Source organism: Neopsephotus bourkii, unplaced genomic scaffold (assembly GCF_033783945.1).
Source record: "Neopsephotus bourkii isolate Nb327-2 ecotype Australia unplaced genomic scaffold, CSIRO-AGI_Nbou_v1 NB_1233, whole genome shotgun sequence".
NCBI classification, from domain to species: domain Eukaryota; kingdom Metazoa; phylum Chordata; class Aves; order Psittaciformes; family Psittacidae; genus Neopsephotus; species Neopsephotus bourkii.
This window is the reverse complement of record NW_026901718.1, coordinates 129,249-148,209: the sequence shown is the minus strand read 5'-3', so window position 1 is coordinate 148,209 and position 18,961 is coordinate 129,249. Positions and strand designations below refer to the sequence as shown.

At 45.7% G+C, this 18,961-nt stretch overlaps 1 protein-coding gene across 3 annotated transcripts; it reads right to left on the bottom strand.

Moving 5' to 3' along the window:
• Positions 1 to 15,524: 15,524 nt before the first annotated feature.
• On the bottom strand, positions 15,525 to 18,438 carry LOC133218215 (SUN domain-containing protein 5-like). Of its 3 annotated transcripts, XM_061364410.1 has the most exons (5): positions 18,285 to 18,438; positions 17,638 to 17,750; positions 16,915 to 17,082; positions 16,464 to 16,553; positions 15,525 to 15,684 (listed from the first exon to the last, which is right to left on the bottom strand). In XM_061364410.1, exons 1-5 carry the CDS (start codon positions 18,355 to 18,357, stop codon positions 15,559 to 15,561), a joined length of 570 nt encoding a protein of 189 aa, XP_061220394.1. In that variant the 5' UTR covers positions 18,358 to 18,438; the 3' UTR covers positions 15,525 to 15,558. The 3 variants fall into 3 exon arrangements, with proteins under 3 accessions (XP_061220394.1, XP_061220395.1, XP_061220393.1); XM_061364411.1 differs by lacking the exon at positions 16,464 to 16,553; XM_061364409.1 differs by lacking the exon at positions 15,525 to 15,684 and having other exon boundaries at positions 15,804 to 16,553.
• Between the last annotated feature and the right edge of the window lie 523 nt (positions 18,439 to 18,961).

The window sequence follows — 18,961 nt, the reverse complement described above, 5'->3', positions numbered from 1 at the left end:
ATAGAATGGTTTGGGCTGGAAGAGACCTTAAATCTCATCCAATTCCAACCCCCTGCCATGGGCAGGGACACCTTCTACCAGACCAGCTTGCTCCAAGCCCCTGTGTCCAACCTGGCCTTGAACACTGCCAGGGATGGGACAGCCACTGCTTCTCTGGGCACCCTGTGCCAATGTCTCAGCTCCCTCATAGTGAAAAGCTTCTTCCTAAGATCTCATCTAAGTCTCCCTTCTGTCAGTTTTAAACCATTCCCATTTGTCCTGTCACTATATGTCCTGCTAAAAGTCCCTCTCCCGGTTTCTTGTAGGCCCTCTTTAAGTATCAGAACACTGCTATAAGGTCTCCCCTGAGCCTTCTCTTCTGATGCCCAGCCAATCTTCCCTTGCATCACCAAAACCAGCACTTCGTGCAAAATAATCAACAGGTCTGCTGATCAGAGCATATCTTAACTAGGAAACAAAGCGTCACAGCTTCATGACCATCCTTTTCCCCAGTATTCCCAAGGGCATAGTGCTCTCCCTGTTTAACAGGACACTTTGTCTTCAGCATTTGTGTCACTGTTAGCTAAGTGATCACTGACAGCTAAGCTCTCCAATTATAGTAATCAATATCAGCAGGGGTAAGTCCATGAGTATCAGTTAATACATATTAATTTAAACCACACAAACTACAGCCTGATGCACTAACCACCCTGGACACAAGGAGCTCCAGGGCAGTTAGCATACCCCCCTCATAGCAAGCTAACAGACCTGCCCCTGTGGTGATAAAGTACTGAATTTCATCGAGAGCTCTAATCTCGCACATGGTCCTTCACCATCTCCTGGCCCTGCTGCTGTTCTTGCAGGTTTTAAATACTCTGGAGGAACCACCGTATCTTTCTAAAGGAAGTTCAGCTGCACAAAGGGAGCAAAGACAAACAAAACTAAGTAACAGTGCCTCAGTTCCATTTCAAAACTAACAACCATATGTTGCTTGGACAAGCAGAACAAATGATAGTCTACAGCCCAGCAGCTGGAAAGGTCACATTATTGTTGTGATTATTTTTCATGCTTAACCCTTCCCATCTCATTTGCTGTTTTCTTCCATGCCCTCACATAGTGCAGCCTGATCTCAGCGTGGGAGCCTGTCTCACTGATCTAAATGTAGGATGGGGACCTTAAAACTTTCCTGAAACGGAAGGGGCCCAGTTTGCAACAGCCCATCAGGAAATAAGAGCTACTGAACTGCTCTAGGGTTTTGAGCTACAGCTGTATAATAAATTTAAGGTTTACTCTACACATTTTTCAAGATCTCCTGCAGAGAAATTGTCAAGAAATGATGGAGCATCATGAAGGGCACGCACTTAAAAATGTAAGAAAAATAGACTGAAACTCCCAAAGCACCATCTTTCTCTTCAGTTGCTTTAGTTCTAAAAGGATGGGTTTAAAGGCAGAATACTTCTGCAATGGGAAATAGGTAGGTTTATACACTTTAATGGTTATAATTGAGGGGAGGAAAGAGACTTTTCCAGCACCTCCCATATATTTCAGACAAGATTTCAGACCTAAAGAAGGGTTTCCACATCCCAAAGTCTGTAAGGTTTTGGAGACTAGAGCTTAACACAGGACTTCATGCAGTTTTACAACAACATAGTTTAACAACAATAAACAAGGAACATCACAATATTGTGTCATTTATTCTCAGAGCTATTTGTTATGTAATTCTCACCCGACCACCCTTCATACTTGTTCCAGGGAAACACACAACAATAATGTGTATTTTGCTCTACAGTCTTTCCTCAACATGACAATATTTTCTTCTTGGGTTGTTCTCATTAATTCCTAAAGGAAATATTAACATCAGCAGGTCTGATCACAAACAAGAATCTTCCTTCCTCAGATAATTCTGCTTCTGATCTAAGGCCCACTGAAGGCAGTAAACGGGCTCCTACTCTTTCTTCTGAAACAGTGATTTTATTACTATAAATATGATTCTCCCCCACTCATTTCTTATATTAAATTAGAGGTTGCCCAGCCCAGAAGAAACCTGTAATGCATGTAGCAAATATTTGCATGGCTGACAAGCTGTCGTTGAATCTTCATGAAAGGCATATAATTGTGTTTAATGCAATTTATTTGTCATTAAAGAAGTAAGCTTTGATCCAAACACCTTTGCAACAGAGATCCAAAGAAACTAAAACTCCAGGTCTATTTTAAAGCAATGTGCATTTAACATTCATTCCTTTCCTTATCTGATTAGGAAATTTATTCCCTAGTAGATTACTGAAATATAACAAAGAAAAAAGGTGATAATTACGTAACTTCATTAATGCCTTGCAACTTATGGCTGGGTTTTGTTGTTGTGAGTACTTCTTGCTTGGTTTTGTTTCGTTTCATAAAGAAGGGACGAGATTACCTTTAAGGTCCCTTCCAACCCAAACCGCTCTATGATTCTCATCTAATGCAAACCAAAAACCTTTGGGACAAAGGTCATTGACTGCTCCACAACTCTGGGAAGATCAGATGGCACCTAACCAAGTAGGATTCTAGCAGTTTAATGGGTCGTGAATGCCAGCTGACAAAAACACAGCAATCTAACTGGGAAAGAAAGAGAAGGAGAGTTTTGGAAAACCTTAGAGGAAACACTTTCATTAATGATTGTATTGTCAGTGGCAGTTTGTCTGCATTGAAGCAATTTGTTGCAATGCATGCAAGGCCAGCATAAACATTGGACTTCACGAGGGCGGAACGAGCCAGCTGGGTTTTGTTGCTGGTCTTTTTCTTTTCTTGCTTTAACCAAGACATGAGCAAAACAAATGTCATCAGTTACAGGAGGGAAAATAAAAGAAAATAAAAAGAAAATAAAAGCAAAGGAAAAACTCTCTAAAAGAAAAGCAAAAAAAAAAAAAAAAAAAGTTTTTGTTTTCCCTTTGCCAAATGTCTCCAGGAAACTTTCTGTGGGAGTTGGGACATTCACCTCCCAGAATCTGGCCCCAGTGAGGAACTGAAGTGCACCAAGCCAAGGAAAGAGGGAGGGTAGAAAAGAAAGGAATCAAATTCTACATTGATTGTGAAATAACCAGATCATCGAATTCCGTATTACACATGTGAAATATTTCTTTGAAAGTAGGAGAGTTCCTCAGAAGTTGTGTTTGCTTCAAAAGAAAGAGAACAAAACCCCTTGAACTCTGTACTCATTTGACTTTCAAACTGGTTCTTTTCCACATGAAAATTAGTTATTATGGCATTCAAAAATCACAACACCTGTAGTGGATGGGACCATCTTTCAGCCACATCAGTCTCTGCACCTTAGGTTAGCCTATTTCTGATACTGGCAAATACCAGATACTTGGGGGAAAACCATGTCTAGCACAAGCCTGTGGTAACAGCTCACCAGATTACTCTGCCAGGGTCAACACAATTCACAGGTCTCCTGTGAGACTCCTTAAACCAGAACTCTTGAACCCACATGAAGTTCTAGCACATTGAGCCTCTGATGAAGTTACAAACGGCCTCCTCTCACTTTAAACCCCAAACCTCCTAAAACTTTTCACAGCCCCTGGATCTCATAAGCAGCAGCAAACAACTAATTCCTTTTCATCTTCTCCTTCCCTATGGTGTCAAAAGACTTGTCCATCCTCTCTCAGTAACTTCTTTCCTAAGAAAGGAAGTCCCAAGCTTACTTACAGCTACTGTACAGAAGCTGTTCAGTGCCTTTGACAACTATTGGCTGCTCTGACCCCAAAGCTTCTCTAGCTCTAATCTACCCTCTGATGAGCTGCTTTTAGTCCTTTTCTGTGCTGTTGGCCTTGGACTACTTATGCCATTGTGTGAAGCCTCAATGCAGGCGACAGTGGAACCAAAGGCTCTTCCAAAAATCAGTAGCAAGGCAAACATCTGGATATTGCACCCACCAAGCACTTAGGGTATGGGAGACAAATGCATTCTTAAACAAACTCAATGAAACAACCAATGCCACACACCAAACAAAATCCAGGTTTTCATTCTAAGTCGTATCACTTTTGAGTGAAGGTAAATCAGTACTTAAGCAATTAGTATTTTCTTGTTAAAGAGAAAACAGTCCTAGAACAAACTCACTGATATGAACAGCTTAGTTAAATGGAATTCCTGACGGTGTCACGCTAGTTTGAATTCTTCATATGATGAACCTCTCTTCCTACCTATGTGACATGGAAATTGTCACACTATAAAGGCAAAGGTACTTTAGAATGGCAGCACAGTTGAAGCAACTCAGCCCCAGGGAATTTTTCTGTAGGACACCCTTGTTAATTTAGCCTTCCAAAAGGGCCTGAAATATAATTGTTAGGCTCCTAAGTGCAGAAGATCCATTCTGGAAAGTCAGTTTTTCCATTCGCTTTTAAGTAACAACCAGCACATGCGTTTGAGTGCCCCACGAGGTAAACTTGCATTTCTGTCCTGAGACAAAGGGGCGCCGCAATAAAGAATACCTGCTTGTCAGCTTGAAAACTTTGTTGGCAAGTTTGTTCCTGGAGTTTTCTCCGAATCAATTTGGCGACCCAGATGGGACCCTCTCTGCTCGGCTGCAGGACCCGCTGAGGACAGGGCTCCCTAGGGCCCTCGGGAATTTTTCCCGGAGGGACCCCTCGACTCATTCGGATCGCTGCGGGAGCAGACAAGGACCATCTCATAAAAGGTATTCTTTTTTTGTATAGTCTGTAAGGTGCAGGGGGCACCTCGGTTTGGTAAATTGGTTTGGTAAATTGGTTTGGTAAATTGGCTTGGTAAATTGGCTTGGTAAGCGTACGCATGGTTTGGAAGCCTTCCGTAAATCGAGATAAGAAATCTCGTAGGTAAAGGCGTATACCTGGCTGCTAGCGTCCGTTCGGTATACACCCACAAGAAGCAGGGGGCTTCTTGTGGTTTGGGTCCTGCAAGACGCAGGGGGTGTCTTGCAGAAAAAGGTTTTGGATTTTACTGGTATACACCCAAAGGAAGCAGGGTGCTTCTTGTGGTTTGGGTCTTGCAAGACGCAGGGGGTGTCTTGCAGAAAAAGGTTTTGGATTTTACTTGTATTTGATTTATTTTGTGGCTTGTTATATTAAGGATTTTGGTCTTGTGGTTTTGGTATCAGTGACAGACTGTTATAACTAAGCAGGGGGTATCATCTTGTGATTTAGGTCCTACAAGACACAGGGGGGGTGTCTTGTGGAAATGGTTTTGGGTCCAGTGTGCTATCAACAGCCCATAAGGGATTTTATTCAGTGATGCTGTCAGCGGGGGTCCCTGAATAGGTTAGTAGAATCACCCTCCGATACAGTGGGCTGTTCAGTATGGTTCCCACAGTGGGACGCAGACAGGCTGGTCGGACACAAGGGTCTCATCCTTCCTGGGACACTGACAGGCTGGTCAACTATAAAGGGTTCAAGGAAACCCCCCTATTAATGTTACAATATGGTCTGAGCTATAAGGGTTAGGAAGTATTGCTTTTGATTCTACTGGTATTCGCTTATTTTGTGGCTTGTTACAGTAATGATTTTGGTCTTGCGATTCTGGTACTGGTGACAGGATGTTATAACTGTGTTATTAACTGTTGTTTGTTTGGTTGAATTTAAGTCTCTGTCTTTGTCTCAAGTGTTGTAACTGTGTGGAGTATGTCTGGGGATCCCATCTGTGTGTGTGAATGTGAGATTGATAATGGAAAATCAGCAGAGTGAAGAGATCTTGAAGAAGAATCCTTTTGGGTGCATTTTGGCACACTGGAAAAAACTTGGAGGGTCTCCTGGGGGCTTGGTAAATAAGAAAATATTGGTAAAATATTGTAACCAATGGTGGCCTTTGTATACTTTGGAAGATCAGGAAAAATGGCCTAAAAACGGAACTCTGAACTATAATACATTGTTACAATTAATGTTGTTTTAAGGGGGCAAGGAAAATGGGATGAAGTAATGTATGCAGATACGTTTTTCACTTTAAGAAATCACACAGAGTGACAGACTGAATGCAAAATTAATATAGCTCCACCAGATTCCTTAATTTTGGCTTTGGAAAAGGACAGGGAAAAACTGAAAGTTACGCTGGAGATGCTCAGCCTCTGATATTGGGGAAAGATGTTTAAAGTTAAAAAACAGTAATCAGGAACATAAGGTGGAAAATCACTTACTACAGGTACCTCCGAGAGGAGCACCCTCTGCCTCTGTCCTATCTGATATTGATAAGGAGGAAGAGATTTCTGTCACTGGCAACAAGCGGCACATCCACATTCAGAGTTAAGAAGGGGTTAAACCAGAAGTGCCGTTGCAGAGGCAGGCACCTGCAGCCCTGCAGAGCAGGGGGAGCTGCTGTGAGAAAAAGAAAAAAAAAAAAGGAAAACCAAGGGGGAAAGGAGGGGAGCTCCAGCAGCTCCTGTGTTTGAGCGTGGGAGGAGGGATGTCTGCAGGAGGTGGGGGAGTGGGCTCTTCTCTTCTGTGGGACCGGACCAGTGTGCGTGCTATGGGGGGTTTTGGACGCTGGAAGTGAGACTGCCTGGGGAGGGCAGTGCCATGGAGTGGCTCCGGTGACTGAACTGGAACTAAACTGATGGGGACCTGGGGAATCTACCCTAGCAGATCCACTGGTTACATTAAGACTATGAACTAGGGGAAATAAAGTGGAATTTTAGTGGATACAGGAGTAACTTATTTGGTGTTAAATAAGAGAGAAAAGAATTCGTTACAGATGTGGGAGCTACTGGCCACCAAGGAAAAGAGGAAAAAAAAAAAAAGGCATTCTTTTTGGAACCTTTAAAGTACAAATTGGGAAAACAAATCGGAATGCATAAATTTTTATGCATGCCAAATTCTCTAAAATCTTTGTTAGGGCGAGAAGCAACATTTAAAGAAGGCAAAATGGAATTCAGAGTTAAAAACAATTAATTGCAGTTTTGAGTTTAATTCAACAGAAAAGCAAAAAGGAGGACCTCCCTGAAATAGAAGAAATCCTTAATCAGGTGTATGTGGGAGTATGGGCACCTGAAGTTCCAGGTAAGGCGAAAAATGCTTTGCCTGTTATAGTGGAAATAAAAAGGGGGGGCCTACCCACTTAGAATAAAACAGTATCCCTTAAAATTAGAAGATCAAAGGGAATAAAAAAAAATTGATAAATTTTAAAATATAGATTATTAATTGAATAATAATCAAAAATGGTTTGCCATCCTGGATTTAAAAGACACTTTCTTTTGCTTACCACTGGCCAAAGAAAGCCACAATTATTGGCTTTTAAATGGGAAAATCCTGACAGAGGAAGGGAAACTCAATTAACTTGGATAGTTTACATAAAGGGTTAAAAAAAACAAACAGTCCGGCAATTTTTGGAAATCAGCTAGCATGAGAACTAGAATCATGGAAGCCACCTACTCAAACGGGACTCTGTTACAATATGTGGATGACCTGTTAATTGCTACAGAAACAAAGGAAGAATGTATCAAGTGGACAGTGGAATTGTTGAATTTTCTGGGACTGAATGGTTATCGGGTATCCAGACAAAAGGCGCAACTAACCCAAACCCAAGTTTCCTACCTAGGATATGAAATAACAGGAGGACAGAGAGAACTTGGAACTGCTAGAAAAGAAGCCATTTGCCAGACTCCAAGACCATCGACCGTCAAGGAGCTCCGGACATCCCTGGGAATGACTGGATGGTGCAGATTTTGGATCCATGATTATGGTGTTCTGGTAAGACCCCTATATGAACTGTTGAAAGGAAACTCTCCCTCTTTAGAATGGACTGATACAGCAGAAGGGGTTTTTAGAAATTTAAAAACAGAGCTAATGAAAACTGCAGCTCTGTGACTCCTGGATGTGACTAAATCCTTTTGGCTATATTCCTGTGAAGAGCAAGGAATAGCTTTGGGGGTCCTTGCTCAAAAACTAGGACCCTACAGAAGGGCAGTGGCCTATTTTTCAAAACAGCTGGATGAAGCGAGCAAAGGATGGCCCAGATGCCTAAAAGCTATGGCAGCAGTTATCACAAATATTAAAGAGGCTTGCAAATTTACTTTGGGACAAAAGATTACTGTACTAGTGTCCCATGTGGTATCAGCAGTCCTGGAGCAGAAAGGAGGTTATCTCCTTCACGTTTTTTTAAATACCAGGCCACTATTGTAGAACAGGATAATACAGAAATTGCGGTCACTAACGTTGTGAATCCAGCATCCTTTTGCAGGAACGATCGACAGAACCACTAACAAAAGACTGCTTGACCACCATAGAGGCTGTATATTCGAGCCAACCAGACTTGAAAGAAAGACCTCTGGAAGATGCTGATTCTTGGTTTACTGATGGTAGTAGCTTCATGAAAAATGGTAAATGAAAGGCAGGATATGCCATTACCACCACTTCACAGGGAAAAAAAAAAAAAAAATCTAAACCTTCACCTGGTAACACCTCTGCACAGAAGTCAAAAATAATAGCATTAATAAGAGCCCTGGAACTGGCTAAAGATAAAAGGATAAATATTAGGACTGATTCTAAATATGCATTTGGTGTGGTCCATGTCCATGGTGCTATCTGGAAAGAATGTGGACCTTTGAACACACAAAGGAAACAGGTTAACCATGCTACAGAAATTCTACAATTACTGGAAGCTGTTCAGCTACCTGAAGAAGTAGCTGTTATGTACTGTAAAGGCCATCAACAAGGTGGCTCTGATCAAGAAATTGGAAATAATTTGGCCAATTTTGAAGCCAAACGAGCAGCTGAACAATTTCAAATCATGTCCTTAATCCCTGACGGCAAACTACCAATTGAAAAATCTAAACCTAGATATTCAAAAGAGGATAGAAAATTGATTGAAAATCTAAAGGGACAGGAAAATAGAGGGTTGGGCTCAAATACCTGGTGGGCGAATTGTAATCCCCTATAACCAGCTCTGGATGTTAGCTCAGGAAGAACATAATAAAACTCATTAGGGTAGCAACTCTTTGCATAAATATTTAGACAAACAAATCTATACACCACAGTTCAATTAGTGACAAAACAATGTCAGCTATGTCTTAAGAATAATCCTAAGACTGAAAATAGAAATCAAACTGGGACAATTGGGAGAGGAAGTTATCCGGACAGCAGTGGCAAATAGATTTTTCTGAATTACCAAAAAAAAAAAAAGGGGTGGTTATCGATATTTATGGGTGTTAACGGATACTTTTTCAGGCTGGCCAGAAGCATTCCCTTACAGAATAAATAATGCAAAACAAGTGATTAAAATATTATTTAACAAGATAATAAGATCATTTTGGGGTACCAGAGGCAATTTCTTCTGACCGAGACTCGCACTTTAGTGCAAAATTGTTACAAGAAATTAGGAAAAAATTAGAAACTGATTGGCAACTGCATGTTCCATATAGGCCTTAGGCCAGTGGGCAAGTAGAAAAGATGAACCATCTGATTAAACAACAAATTAGTAAAATATGTCAGGAAACAAATTTATATTGGTACCAGGCATTACCACTGGCTTTATTAAGAATTCGAACTAGACCCCGGTCAAAAGAAGAGGTTAGCCCATTTGAGATTTTGTATGGAAGACCGTATCAGTCCCAGTTTAAAGGAGAAAGTCTTCAGGAAGTGGGAGAAGGCTATCTCCAACAGTTTCTGATCAATCTGGGAAAACAATTGGAGGAGATAATAGGGAAAAGAGCAAGAGGTTTGGATTATCCAATTCACCCTTTCAGATCTGGAGACTGGGTTTATGTTAAGAATTTTTCAGGAGATCCTCTACAGGAGAAGTGGAGCGGACTGTACCAGATATTATTGATCACCTTTACAGCAGTGAAGATAAAGGAACAACCTGCTTGGGCACATTATTCAAGAATAAAGAAAGCACCAGAGCCAGAGAAGACAGGGTGGATCGAACCTTCAGTACCCTTGCGTATGAAATTGTGTCGGTCATAATTTGGACTCATATGATAACTGGCGCACAAGCTTGGGACCAGAACTTATACCTGAAATTAGTGCAGAATGTTACTAATATTTTCATCATAATGACTGTTGGGTGTGTGCACAGTTGCCTAAATCAGGAGAAAGTCTGAATCTCCCATTAATTGGAGTTCCAATTCCTAACACTGTCTCATGGACAAATTTGTGGGTGAACACTAGCGATCTGTATTCGAAGGAAAGGTTAACGTTTGAAATAGTTAATCCTAACCCAGGTAATAAATACTACACCTGTGCACAAAGGGGTATTACATCAGAAACCAGAGTAGGAGATCAGGCTTGTTTAAATGCCACAGATGTAGGTCACCATTCAAATTACAATCATACAATTAACTATTAACATAGATGGTATCGTAGTTCAGTGATGGCCCGTTCCTAAAGGGAAGGGATGGTATTGGTTATGTGGAAAAATGCTTATAAGATTCTACCCCCAACTGGAAGGGGGCATGCACCTTAGGTGCTGTAATACCCAATTTTACTATTATCAACAGGTACCCTTCCAGGACCTGGATTAGAAGTTTTGCTGAACGAATTAATTGAGGGTTTAACCCTATTATTCAACAGCACAACTCATTTCACAGTTTTGTAAAAGGGCTAATTCCATCTTTGGCAGTAAGTGAATTAGAGAAGGCAATTGTAAATATCTCGGCAACCATAGAGGAAATGGAAAGTAAAAACATCGATATAATCCAGGCAGAACAAGAGATAACTAGCCTACCTAAGGTGATATTACAAAACTGAGTGGCTCTAGACATGTTACTGGCATCACAAAGAGGGGTTTCTTCCATAATCAATGAAAGGTGTAGTTCCTATACAGACTAAAGTGGTGGAATTGAAACAGATGTGGAGGAAATTTGGAAACAAACTAAGGTATTTCATGAGATGGCCATGGATGACACCTCCTGGGGCTTTGAAGAAACATGGAAAAAGTTAACTTCATGGTTACCCAATCTCTCCTGGTTGAGGCAACTGGTTGCAGGAATATTGGTGTTAATTATTTTAATATTGATTACTTGTGGTATGATACAATGTTCCCTCTGGTGTTGTAAACGGTCTATGTTAAATTACGAAGAATGGAAACGGAATGAAACTAAGCACCAGGTAGAAACGGGATATTATTTCAAAAAGACTTTTGGTGGTAATGGTAATATATAAAATGTTGCAAAAGAATTTGCAAAAGGACAGAAAAAGGGGGGAATTTGAGACAAAGGGGCACAAAATCACAAAATGGGATATAGAAACTTTTATAAGAAGTTTTAAGTAATGTTAAGTTTGATGGCTTTGTAACAGTAGCAATGGAAAATTACTGAGGTGCAGGATACATAGAGAAAAAAAACAGAGTACAACTAGAGAACATACTAAGAATTCTCACAAGATAAATCGTTATAGTTGGCCTAGTTTTAAGAAAAACAGTCTGGAAGAACAGGACACAGGGATAAGGAGTATCTGGGAATGGCAGGTGTCCAGGATGGGCTACAGTTAAACTAACTGATAAGTAGGAGGATAGGAGGATTATTATGTCTCTGGTGCTAACGAACCAATTAAACTGGTATGAGCATCTACTGCGCGTGCTTCAAAGGCTGCCAGAAGTGATCAAGATTGTTGGAAGAAGTAACCGACCCTCAGAGACCACCACCACAATTCTGTACGCATGCGGGGAACTCTCTGGAAAATGATGTAATCCATACGTAGCCTCATGAATATGTATGTATGCCCAGTGACTATATAAGGGTGGCTTGTATAGCAGTACGGGGACACACGTTAGGAGGATTTATCCCCCGTGTCTCCCGGCGCCGCAATAAAGAATACCTGCTTGTCAGCTTGAAAACTTTGTTGGCAAGTTTGTTCCTGGAGTTTTCTCCGAATCAGTCCCCACATAGAAGGATGGAATTTGCTGCTTCTTCAGATGCTTTCCACTCCTTTCCTTTGATTCACTGAGGTCTTCATTAAGAAAAATACAGAATTAGATGAATAAATACTGTGTATTAAGGATGTGATGGGGATGGGGGGTGGAAACATCACGGTATAGAATCATAGAATAGTTAGGGTTGGCAAGGACCTTAAGATCATCTAGTTCTAACCCCCCTGCTAAGGGCAAGGACACCTCACACTAAACCATCTCATGCAAGGCTTCATCCAGCCTGGCCTCGAACACTGCCAGAGATGGAGCATTCACAACCTCCCTGGGCAACCCATTCCAGTGAATCACCACCATCACAGTAAAGAATTTCTTCCTGATATCCAATCTAAACTTGCCCTGTTTAAGTTTGAACCCGTTACCCCTTGTCCTATCACTACAGTCCCTAATGATGAGTCCCTCCCCAGCATCGCTTTAGGCCCCCTTCAGATACTGGATGAACTCTATTCCCCCTGATCTCTTGAAGGCTACTGGCCAGATATTGCAGGAGAACCCACAGGCTTGTTGCTGCTATCAGACCCTGCAGCAAGCCAGGAAAACTGTCCCTGCAGACCTATAGAGTCCATGCAGGGAAATAAAAAGAAAAGAAAATAAAAGCTACATCTTACTGATGCCCCCAGACTGACAAAACATGATTTACTGGAATTCCTCTGCTGAGCCAACAGCTAGCACGCAGAGAGCTGTATCTTCCCCAGTGAGAGTTCTTGTACCATGCTGTTAAAGGATGCTGCTATACACTTACTTAGGCTACCCAGAGGGATTATCAGTTTTTTCTTATTCTTGCTGCTGTAGACCATGTCTTTTGGTTCTTTCTGAGCACTGTAGTAGAACCAGAGAGCTGGAGGATCTTCAGTTAGGTTTGTGTTTTCACCACCAGCCCCTAGGGTGAGGAAGGGGCTGTTGCTAAAGAGCAGCAGCTTCCATAACAAAAAGTAGAGGAAAACCAAAACCTTATTCCAAAACATACTGCATGCAGCAGGCCTTGTCCTTACTGGACTTCTCTTTAAAAATCCAGAGAGGAGGTATGTCTTGCAATTACCCTGGAAGTAATTTGGGAATTTCTGTCATAAATAAAATTATAGTGAGCGGTTCTAGAAATAGCTGGATTTATTTTTTTTTTTATACCCTGGCAAGTCATTCGTATTCCTGCAAGGGTCAATATGCCTTCCCACAGAGCAACAGTGAGCCACGTTTTACTATAAAGTAGCCTCTTCTTTTCTAGATGATGAAGGAGACATTTGAACACTGACATTTTGTACAACCTCTTGTGTTCAGTGTTGGAACACCTGCTCCCTCTTCTGGCCTCCGACATTCCCTCTGCATGGCACCTCTACTACTTCCAATATGAGTCTAATAAAAAACACTCCCCAAGAGCTGGTCTCTTGCCTTCAGCTGCAGTGCGAGGGGGTGTGCATGGCTGAGGATTTCCATGTCTGTGCCTCAGCCAGAACCCGGCAAGGTGAGGATGAAGGGAGAGGAGCAGCGTGAGCAAGGCACAGAGCTCTGAGAGCCTCATGTCACTTGACTGGAGCTAAACACTACCCTGTGAATGCCGCACAGCCCTTCCCTACAGGCTGTCTCCCAGGGCTATGTGTCCCACAGGAACAGGGCTTTCCCCAAGGACACAGCCCATCTCAACACTCCCCTTTGCAGTGCACACAGGGCTTCTCTGAAGGGTGTAGCCAGAAACGCAGATGCTCTGCATGACCCTTGCCATGGGTTAAATACCACAGACAAGTCTGCCAGAACACCAACAGTTAAGGAGAGAGAATCACGAATTGCAGTCTGAAAGAACTGTAGAATCTTAGAAGTCAGGGACCTCTTTGAATAGGAACCTGGAGATGTTACGGGATGTGCTCTGGTGACCAAGCTTGTGTTCACTGCTGGGGGGACCCACAGAGAAAAGGCTGAGTGGGAGGAGGGCTCAGGACTCACCCTGCTCCCCTGGGACAAGCCCTGTCTCAAAGGGTCTCCCGAGCTGCCCTGGGACAGGACCTTCCCTCAACCCTCAGGTGTCACGCAGCATGCAGGAGCACACAGAGAGGGGCTGTCCCTGGCTTGGACAGCAAGAACTGGTGAGATGAAGCTCCTCTCTTGGGTGCAGGACCTTGCTGCTCTCCCTGCAGACCGCAGCACAGGGGGTCAGCCATGGGTGGGGGAGTAAGGGGGGAGTAAGCACAGTCTGGCAGATGTGCCCCATGGAGGGGACCCACTGAACATGGGCAACTGAACCTTGCCTGCTTCCTCCATGCTGAGCTGTAAGTGGTCTTGTCATACAAGGCCTCAGGGAAGGGCTCCCAAGCTCTCCCAGAGCTTCTGGACAGTGGCAGAACTGTCCCAGAACAGGCAGAGAGGGGACAAGAACTCACTCTGCTCCCCCAGCTTTGGCCCTTTGAGCATTGCCTTAGCAAAGGGAAGTGATAAAGTCCCACAGTGTGCAGCCGAGAACTGGGAAACCCTCTGGCCCAGGCAGCTGCTGCCATTGTGGACACAAGCTGTGCTGCCCAGGAGGGTCCCGTCACGCAGGGGTTGGCAGATGGACACATAGGGGCTGTAGGGCGTGATGGTGAGGAAATAAAACTCGTCTGTGTTTGAGGAGGGAAAGAAAAAGACCTGGGCAGCACATCCCAGGAAGAAGGTGGCCCTGGTGTTCCAGAGGGAATTGGCAATGGGTTTAGTGACAGTGGTGGACATGGAGCATAGGTCCAGCAGGGGGAGGTCGAGGAGGAAGTACAGGGGGTGTGGAGGCACTGGTTGCAGGCTGTGGTGGTGATGATGAGTTCATTGCCCAGGAGCACAGTCAGGTAGATGCCCAGGAAGAGTCAGACCTGCAAGAGCTGCAGCTCCCACGTGTCCGCAAATGGCAGGAGGAGGAAGTGGGTGACGGAGCTGCCACTGGACATTTGCTTCATCCTGTTATGGGGAGCTTTCCAAAAGGGAAAAGACAGTGACAATTTAGGGGAGAATTCTCTGAGTGAAACCTGATGCATTTCTCACAAAACACCCTGAAACTGCCTCTTCTCTCGTTTCAGGAAGACTTTTGGCAGGTCCCTTCCATGAGCTCTGGTTGGTGCAGGCTGAGGGTGTCACTGAAAGGGGGGGCTCTGGTGGGGGCTCTGGCAGAGCCAGTCCTGCCCTCCAGCAGTAAGGAAAGAGGAACATGGCGGGAGCGCGTACGGGGGTGCTGTGTCAGATGAAATTCACATGAGATATCAAAGAGCTTTTCGAAAGATCTCACCTGTCCATCAGCTTTGGTCTCAGCTGCCCTGTGCTGGCTCTTTCAGCAGGGAGATGACTTCACCCAGCCTGCTCCAGCACACTGGGGTCCTGGGGTGCAGGGACTGTGCTTGGAAGGACAACCCTGGGTACCCCTGGCTGCACAGCTGGCTGCACAGCCCTGAAACCACCCCCAGGAGAAGGCAGCCATCACACACACCCCTTTGATGGTGCAGCGGGGAATCTGATGCTTCTCCGGCCCCGCTACTGCGAAATTAAAAGGGGGAGCTCACAAGCCCCTGGCAACCCCAAGGAGCTGTCCCAAGGATTGTTGGTGACCCACATCTGCTGCCTGCAGGCTGCCCTGTAGCCATGTCATTGGGGTCTCCTACCCAACCCCCAATGGACCTGCCCTACTTTGGAGACAGATCTTCTACACCACTCTGATCTGACAAACCATTCATCCCTCTTTTTTATTTGTGTTCCTTTTCTGCTCTGGTTTCAGTTGAGGTTTTCTGGTTTTGCCATCTTTCCATGAACCTGCACTAGATAAATGCAGGTGTAGGCTGTGTTTCCCCCGTTGCTCTCCACAGTAAGTTTGATGTGTGAAAAGGCTCTGTGTGTTTTCTGTGAAGAGAGTGACAAGAAAACTGAGGCGTTAAGTGTGACAGTGCAATTGACGTTTCTCCCCCTGCCCACCCTGTTCCTGCTGGAACAAGCTTCCAAAAGTGCGTAGACATCTGAGGCTCACTGCTGGTACTGGGGCTCCTGCAGAGACTGGAGGCATGGGAAGGAAGAAGACAGCCTCTGCAGCCTGGCCTGGCGGGGACTGCGACTCCCTTCCCTTTGCCCCTTTCCCTCTGCAGCTTGCTCTGTGCTGACAGAGAGGCTGGGGAGGTCCTCCTATGCGTGAGAGAGTTGGTGTGAAAGCCCATTAAGCTCCCGCTATGTTCTCTGCCTGCCTTCCTTCTGGCAGGTGTGAGGGCACCAGGAGAAAAGGGACGTGTTGTGCTGGGAGGAAAGGACACTGTCCAGCCTGTCAGCAGGCCACAGGGTGGAGTGACAATGCTGCCCAGCAGCTTTCCCCACTAGGCATCCCTATTTCTCCTGGCACAAAGATGTTGCTTTGGTGGAGAGGCCATGTGTGCAGCTGGCTCTGCTGAAGGCAACAGCTGCAGCCAGGGGTCTCTCAGGACTTAAGCTCCCACAGGAACAACCCTGCCCTTGCAAATCTCTTGCTGCTACCCCCACCGCATGCTACTCAGTCCTCCCAACTCCACCATGCCTCCTTGGCAGTGGTCTGGGCCCCTGTGCCAGGGGAGAGAGCATTCACGCTCTTCCTGCCACGGACTTGCAGGCACTCCTGGTTTTCTCCTGGGCATCTTGCCCTCGTGCATGGACCGTACCTTCAGAGGGAAGGTTTGAATGTCCTCTTTTGCCACTCTGTACACGATCATCCCAAGGAGAGTTTCCTCTTCTGTGTCTGCATTCACTCCCTCAAGGGAAAAGCACAAGGAAGAAGGAGAGAAGCTCAGACTTGTCCCAACAAAGAGGATGTTTGTGTGTGCTGGATCAGCATGTACTGCATGCTGATATGCACACTGCATCCTGGGGCTCTAGCAGTAGGTAAGCACTGTGTCCACCTTGTGTTTTACTCAAGAGCCCTGAGGTGCTCTCACCAGAATGAGTCTTGAGAGGGATGGAACCTCTAGAGCCCCTGAAGTATCCTGCAAGCGCGCTGCAGGGCTTAGGAGAAAGCAGGGCACAAACGTCCAAGGATGCACAAAGCAAGCAAGTTCCAGTCACAGCTTTCCCCCAGGGCCACATGCCAGCCAGAAGCACCCAGCAGAGACTTACAAAGACAGCGATGTCTCGGGGGGCACTGGTGACGGTGCCAGGTGAAACGACCTCTTTGTAGATGTGCTGCACGCTGACAGCAGTCAGATGGACTCGTGCTGGCAACAGGATGACCACCTGGCCCCGGTCCCCTTGTAAAGGCCAGCAGTTTCCTGGGGAAACATCCAGCTGCAATCAGAATGGGAGAGCAATGAAACGTGAGCCCATGTTCAGTTCAACTCAGCTACTCATGTAGCTTGAAGCACGGGTGCTGGTGTGTCTGTGGGGTCTATTCCGGCTTGAAAATGAGGCGTGTGTGAGGAAATGGACAAAAGTGGCAGCCTCTCAGTATTATGGAAGGAGGAGAATACCTGTTACTAAGCCGACCTAGTCAGGGCCTTACAGATACACCTCTCTGCCCAGTGGCTCTGCAGAGGACCCCCTGCCTCCCACCCCGCAAAGGAACTGTTAGGGCTGAGTATGAAAATGAGGTCACCAGGGAGAAAGTTGTTCACCCAGCTGTGACTCAGGACTGTGGGCAAGATGCAGCAGTTGAGCTCTGTTCCCCTCCTGAGGGGAACTACTGCTTTCTATCAAGCCCAGCCCTGAGTTCAAGCTTTGGTTTCAGGCAACAGATCAGCACTGTGGGCTTGAGCATTACCACTGGACTGAGAGGACAACCCCTCAGGTCAGTCCCCAGCTTCGCAGGAAGGAAACATGCACTGGTGATTTCTGCTACAATACCTGGAAAATCGTATCAGGAGGGTTGGGAGTGCACAAGAACCCTATAACCCTGCCGACCCAATTGTCTTTCGAGTCATAGGTCTTCAAAGTTCTCCGCATGTCAGTGGTGGCACCTGTAAGGAAGGGAGAGCAGGTGACTGCAAGAGGCCACAAGCTCAGAGGACCCTGTGCTCAGACCCTCTTTCTGATGCTGCTGGACAGCTCCACGTCTGTCAGTCCTCTCCATCTCCATGCTGGTAGGGGTGCCTAGCTGTGCAGGACGACAGCACCCATATGCCTGGTGTCTGCTCCTCACAGCGCCACAAGTAGAAGGTCTGAGGGTGCTGGTGACTGACAGCAGACCAAAGCTGAGGGCTTGCTGTGTGGGCAATAAAGGATGACCCAGCCATTTCCTTTCCAAATGCATTGATGAGGGAGCCCCTCCATCAGCCCTGGAATGTGTGTGGGGCAGTGCCAGAGGCACCTGCGCAGAGGCGGGACCAGAAGGGAATCCAACAGAGCCACTGCCACAGACTTGCTCTCTGACCTCATGAAGCTCCCCGGCTTTCAGCTCCCCTGATTCAGAGAGCAGCACCTGGAGGACATCCTCCTTTGGGGAGTGCTACTGACAAGTGCATGGCAAGGAGAATGGGCTGCTGTGTCCATACCAGAACTTTTCAGGGTCCAGTCAGATCTTCCAATGTAGATTTCCGAAGCCAGCTCCAGCACTGCCTGGTTCATCTCCTGGGAAAGACACAAACAAGCACAGAAAATGAGCACGTCAGCAGTCAGTTCAGCATGGCTACCAGCACCCAGAAAGGCAAAGGGCAAGCCTTGTCCAGTAAGCTGAGAGACTGCGGCTGACGTGAGCCACGAGCACAGTATCTGTGGCCACGACCATGGGGTCCTCACTCCCTTGTTCCCACCTTCCATGCTCAGGCCATGTCCACGATGGCTGGCCATGGGAGGAGGCCTGGGACTCACTGCTGCTCAGGGACCAGCCAGAGCAGCCAGAGGTGCCCATGCCAAGGGAAGGATGCTGGAAGACCCCCACTGCCTGAAGCACCAGGTAACCTGGGCCCAGAGAAGGGCCTGGGCAGTGCCAAAGCTCACCCAGCAGTCCCCTGGCAAAGGCTGGCTTGCTGCAATCAGCAGGCTGAGCCCACCACTAATCCCAGGTAGTGCTTCCTCCGGGCTTCTGCCCAGCCAAGCCTTCTTCTCCAAAATGCAGAGTTACCTTCTTCAATCTGCTTATCTCCACCTCCAGCTGAGCCACCTTGTCCAGGAGAACCTGCAGCTTTTGGGTTTGTTCTATCCAAAAGATGTGCAAAATCCTGCAGGAAAA

Coding starts and splice junctions, on each gene's coding strand:
- LOC133218215 (XM_061364409.1), bottom strand. CDS start 18,357: ATGAACCAGGCAGTGCTGGAGCTGGCTTCGGAAATCTACATTGGAAGA. Junction 17,751..18,284: donor CTGGACCCTGAAAAGTTCTG/GTATGGACACAG, acceptor CCTTCCTTACAG/GTGCCACCACTGACATGCGG. Junction 16,554..16,914: donor CCCGAGACATCGCTGTCTTT/GTAAGTCTCTGC, acceptor TTTTCCCTTGAG/GGAGTGAATGCAGACACAGA.